The sequence below is a fragment of the Entamoeba nuttalli genome, assembly GCF_000257125.1.
Source record: "Entamoeba nuttalli P19 unplaced genomic scaffold asmbl_6787, whole genome shotgun sequence".
NCBI classification, from domain to species: domain Eukaryota; phylum Evosea; order Mastigamoebida; family Endamoebidae; genus Entamoeba; species Entamoeba nuttalli.
The window spans coordinates 1-5,762 of NW_008578269.1; the positions used below are offsets into that span (position 1 = coordinate 1).

Consider the following 5,762-nt stretch of genomic DNA (forward strand, 5'->3'; position numbering starts at 1 on the left):
AAATTGTAAGAATGTTAGAAAGAATTTAAATTAATAACTGACTAAAGTAGTATTTAATTTTATTGTTTAGTTATTTTTATTAAATGAAGCAAAAATTATAAAGTATTAAAAATAAAAAAAAGAGTAACAGAATGATAAATAATAACAAACAGATAAAATAACTGAAATTTAGAATAAAGCGTAAAGAATATATACAAACAGAATATAAAAATAACAAATTGTATAATGATTCAATGAAAAATATTAAAAATATATTTAATTGATTGAACATTTAATTAATAAAGCAAATAAATTAGATTTTTTATAACGGTAATTGACTAATTATATCAATAAGGAATAATTATATAAGAGTTATTTAATAAATTAATCGGAGAATTAATATAAAATTAATATAAAATATTCACATGAAAATTATATTTATTATAAAATGAATGAAGAAAGTAATACATAGTATTATAAAATAATTATAACATTAAATGTTTATTAATATGTTTATTAATATTACAAATGAAATAAAATATCATTTATTATTAATATTAGATAATGTTAATGATTAACTTTTTTGTAGTAAATTTCAATATACAATAAAATACTGATTTTAATAATTTAAAAATAATAAAAATTAAGAGGTATTGTAATATATTAAAACTATAGATTAATTTTCAAAGAATGAATGATAAAATAATAAAATAACTAAAGAAATAATTAAATACAAAAATATTAACAAAATTAAAATAATTAATGAGACATTTAGCATCTATTCTCATTTGTACAAACAATTCTAATGGTTCTAATATTAAATAATATAATTAATAATTCATATTAAATAACTGAAATAAACAAAGAATGTTAGCAAATAATAATACATATAAATGATAATTATGGTATATTGAAAATATTCAACATAAGAAAACAAAATAGTAACAAAATACAAAAGTAAGACAGGTATTATTAATTCAAAAAATATATGAAGACGTTCAAATAGAAAATAAATTCATTCATACATTAACAAAATGTTAATAAACACAAATATGAATGATAATGGAATTGGAATTAATAAATAATATTATGAAAAGAAAATTGTTAAAAATTCTGTTTCTATTATTAATCTTTATTACCTTATGTTCAAGAAGTAAGTTATAATTTAAATAATATAATTAAAGTATCGTTGATTCAATCTTCATTGTAAATGAAATAAAATATGTTGAAAATAAATTGAATTAAATCTAAATTTAATAAAAAATGTAATATTAATTAAGCATAATGTTCCTGTTTTGTAAAAAAATCTTAAGTTTGTTTTTTAATCTATTAATAATAAACTACTCTTGAAGACACATACATTGAAGTTAAGTCTCATTTATATAGAATTAAAGAAATTATTTATGGATATAAATCACTTCTGACATAATTTAAATTCAAAATAATGTTGAAATATAGAAAATAAAAATTCTTTAAGAAGGTAATAGTAACAAATAAAAATCACTAATTAAAAGTTATTTAAATTACTTCATCCTTATTAAATTCAGTTCTATTTATTTCTTTTCTTCCTTTCTTCTCTTCTTTTGATTTCTTTTTACAAAAAGAACTAACATTTGGGAGTCCATTCTATAACATACAAAGTCATAAGGTTAAAACCAACACGATAAGGAGAAGAATAGTCTTGTCCTTCACAAAAAAGATCAAAACCGTACTCAGACACATGCTCATATGCAACATTAAAACTTGTAGAAATGTAAGAGGTTGCATCAGAAAAAATAAAGAAGAAACTAGGAACAGAAATAACTTCATTTGTTTGTCCATTAAATCTGAAAGCAACACGATATTCCTTTCTTTTTTTTACATTAATTGGAGCTGTTTTATGTGGATTGATTAATGAAAAAGCAAAGTGGTATTTTTGACTATCATCTTCAACATTAAAAGAAATATCTCTTATTCTATTGATAAAACCACCATAATATGAACCAAATACATGACCTTCTTTTGTTTGAATAATTACCATTAAATTTTTATGTTCCATCATTTTTGAACTTATTAACTTTCCATTTAATCCATCAACACTACTATTATAAATTATGTTAAAATTTTCCATATCTGTCCATTGTTGTAACACCATTAAATATTTATTTATTATTTTAAATATGTCAGTATCAATTATTTCTCGTTGTACACCACACGCTTCTCCATAATTTGTTGCTAAACGTTCTTGTTCTTCTAAAGCCTCATTGACTTTATCTAATGAGATACGTTCTGAAGGTTCATATTTACAACATTGTGTTATTGTTTCCCATATTATTCCATTTAATTTTGGTTTTCGAGTTAGTGCAGCTTCTTGAGTAATTCTCATCATATCTTCAACAGAAAATGAACCATCATCATGAGTATAAGGTAATTGTTTTGAAAATGTTTCATACATTAATATTCCAAAACTAAATACATCTGATTGTCTTGATAATGATATATTTGTTAATACTTCTGGTGCTCTATAAACAAGTGATCGTTGAATTTCACTTAATGTCATTTTTTTTAAGTCTAATCGTTTATGTCTTCCGTAAATAGATAATTTACAATTACTTGTTTTGGTAATATCAACTGATGTAATGAATATTTTCGATGGTTGTAATTCACCTGCTATAATATTAACATTATGAATAATTTTTAATGCCTTAATAACATCTTTTAAAATTTTAATTCTAAATGCCTCACTACATGAAGGTATGAATTGGTCAAATGTCCCCATATCACAATATTCAAATAATATTCTAATTTCTTTACAACGTTCTACTCCAATTAATTCAACAATAAATTCGGATTTTATTTTAATGACTAAAGAACAAAGTCCTTCTATTTCATTGAAATATGATTGCATATCTGTATTATATATTTTTAATATAGTAGGACGTTTTTTATACCAACACCTTTTTAATACACTGTCTTGTCCTCGAAGGACTGGAGCAAATGGGTCAATTTCTAATGAATCATTATCAAAAGACATTGATCTTCTAACCATCGAGTTATTTTTCTAAAACAAAAAAAAGAAAAAACGATTTTTTATTAATTTTATTATTAATTTAACTATAAAAAAAAAATCTTAAAAAGGAAAAAAGAATTTAAAAAACCTAATGCCAAAGAGAAATCAACCTGAACTTGATGTTAAAGAATTTGATGATGGTGATGAAAACGAAAGTGTTAATGAAGAAGAAGAAGAAGAAGAAATGTTTGATAAAAATAAACTACAAGAATTAAAAGAAAAAGATCCAGATTTTTATGAATTTATGTTAAAAAATGACCCAACAATGTTCCAAGAAGAAGAAGTAAATGATGAAGAAATGGGTTGGACAATGCCAGACACTGAAGAACAAGGAGATTTAGCTACTACACAACAAGTTATTGAAAATGCAAAAAAAGGAAATGACTCAGCACTATTACAAAGTGTTCTTCTTTTTGTTGATGCAGTTCAAGAGAAACGAATTGAAACAGCATCAGATTATGAAGCAATCATGACATTTGCTGTTGATGAATTACCAAAATTAATTAAAAGTAAAAAAGGAATGTTTAAGATTTATATGAGAGGAGTTGTTCTTGCTTTAAAAAATATTGATGAACCAACAATTCTTCATGTATTTATTGATATTATCAAAGAAAATGCAGATAAATATGCGATATCAGATAGTTATTCTAAATGCATTAGTTCATTATCAGTATTTGCATTTAATTATAAAAGTGTATTAAGAAATATTGCAATTGAAACAATGATGGCAGTAATTAAAGCATCCAGAAAAGATGAAAATCGAATGGAAAAAAGTTTAAGAATTATTTTTGGAAATTATATGAAAAGTTGTAAACAATTTTCAAGAAATACTTCTGATTTATTTAATGAATCACAACAATTTATAAAGAAAATATCTTTATTTAATATGAAAGCAACTTATAATATTTTATTTGAATATATAAGAAATATTGCACTTTCAACAAAAAATTGTAATACTGATTTAAATGCATTTAAAAGTGTATGTTCATTTGGTTGTATTAAAACATTTGAAATTATTGCAATTTGTTTAAAATCAAATGTAGATGAAAAAGTAACTCAATTATATCATCCATTTTGTCAATTATTATGTGGGTTATTAAATTTTGTTAAAGGAATAACTCATTTTCCAGTTGTTCTTCATTTTATTCAAATTTTAAATTCAGTAGTATCTGAAAAGCTCTTTGTTTCACCAATTCCTCCTATACTTGTTGCATTTGAACAATTATCTCAAATTAAACCAAAACCTTCATCAGCAGAACAAGGTTCTTCAAAGAAAAGTAAAAAAGAATATGAAGAAATTGATTTTTCATATTCTCTTCAAATATCAAAAGAAGAAACGAGAAATTCAGATTTTATAGTTTCAGCAACAAACGCACTTATTAAAGAATTAACAAATTATTTTAATATTTTCAATAAGTCAATTGCATTACCAGAACTTGCATGTCAATGTATTAGTTCATTAAAAAAAATAACTAAACAATGTAAAATTGTTGTTTTAAATAATAAAATTAATACTTTTATTCAAAAATTAAATAAAAATATTGAAGTTATTAAACAAAAGAGAAATGGAATTGACTTTGGACCATTTGATGTTACTAAAGTAATGGAATTTGAGTCTAATTGAATTTTTCGTTTTATAGGGTTTCGAGAAAAGGTTTTATTATTTAAAATCATGTCAATGGAACAACTCATAGTAAGTTGTGACTCTAAATATTATTGGAATAGTTATGCTCATGTTAATATTCATGAAGAAATGATTCAAGATGAACATCGTACACAAACTTATAAAAAAGCAATTGAATGTTTTTGTAGAGGAAAAATAGTTGTTGATGTAGGTTGTGGAACAGGAATATTATCATTATTTGCAGCAACAGCAGGAGCAAAACGAGTTTATGCAATTGATATGAGTGATATTGCACATTATGCCAGATATATTGTAGAACAAAATGGATTTAAAGATATTATTACAGTTATAAAAGAACAAGTTGAAAAAGTCTATCTAGCAGAAAAAGTAGATGTAATAGTTAGTGAATGGATGGGATATAATTTATTATTTGAAGGAATGTTAGCAAGTGTAATTACAGCTAGAAGATTTCTTAAACCAAATGGAATTATTTTACCAAATCAATGTCGATTATTTATAACTGCAATTCAAGGTGATGATGAATTTATTTTAAGAAAGAAAAGTTTTATTGAAATATATGGAAATTTAGATATTATTGATGATATTTGTATAGTTGAACCTTCAATTCAAAATATTAATCCTTCACGAGTTGTTTCAACTCATTGTATTATTGCTGATTTTAATATGTTAACAATGAAAGTAAATGACGTTAATTTTACAAGTCCTTTTACAATAGAAATTATTCAAAATACTCAAGTTTGTGGGTTTTGTTGTTATTTTGATTGTCTTTTTTATGGTAAAGCTCATTTAACAACAAAACCTGGTCAGCCAACTCATTGGAAACAAACTTTATTTTTTTTAAAAAATCCATTAAAATGTAAATTAGGTGATCAAATTAAAGGATTATATACTTGTCACGCTAATTCTAAAAATCCAAGAAATCTTGATATAATAATTCAATTTAGTCATATAAATCAATGTTACAAAATAGAATATCATTTAAATTAATTTACTTTTGTTTTAATTAATTTAACAATAATTTTTATTTTTCTTTGAAATTTATTAAAAATGTTTAAAAAATAATTTAATTCAAATAATTTCATTTTTCTT

General features: G+C 22.8%; 3 protein-coding genes across 3 annotated transcripts; 2 read left to right on the plus strand and 1 right to left on the minus strand.

The window, feature by feature from the left end:
* Positions 1-1,585: 1,585 nt before the first annotated feature.
* Positions 1,586-3,007, minus strand: ENU1_160120 (protein kinase domain containing protein; the record flags this gene model as incomplete). The annotated part of the gene is made up of 1 exon (XM_008860814.1): positions 1,586-3,007. The coding sequence occupies one exon, from the start codon at positions 3,005-3,007 to the stop codon at positions 1,586-1,588; it is 1,422 nt and encodes a 473-aa protein (XP_008859036.1).
* Positions 3,008-3,119: 112 nt separating this feature from the next.
* Positions 3,120-4,652, plus strand: ENU1_160130 (nucleolar complex protein 2 family protein, putative; the record flags this gene model as incomplete). Its single annotated transcript, XM_008860815.1, has 1 exon — positions 3,120-4,652. One exon carries the CDS (start codon positions 3,120-3,122, stop codon positions 4,650-4,652), a length of 1,533 nt encoding a protein of 510 aa, XP_008859037.1.
* Positions 4,653-4,700: 48 nt separating this feature from the next.
* Positions 4,701-5,660, plus strand: ENU1_160140 (arginine N-methyltransferase 1, putative; the record flags this gene model as incomplete). Its single annotated transcript, XM_008860816.1, has 1 exon — positions 4,701-5,660. The coding sequence occupies one exon, from the start codon at positions 4,701-4,703 to the stop codon at positions 5,658-5,660; it is 960 nt and encodes a 319-aa protein (XP_008859038.1).
* Positions 5,661-5,762: the final 102 nt, after the last annotated feature.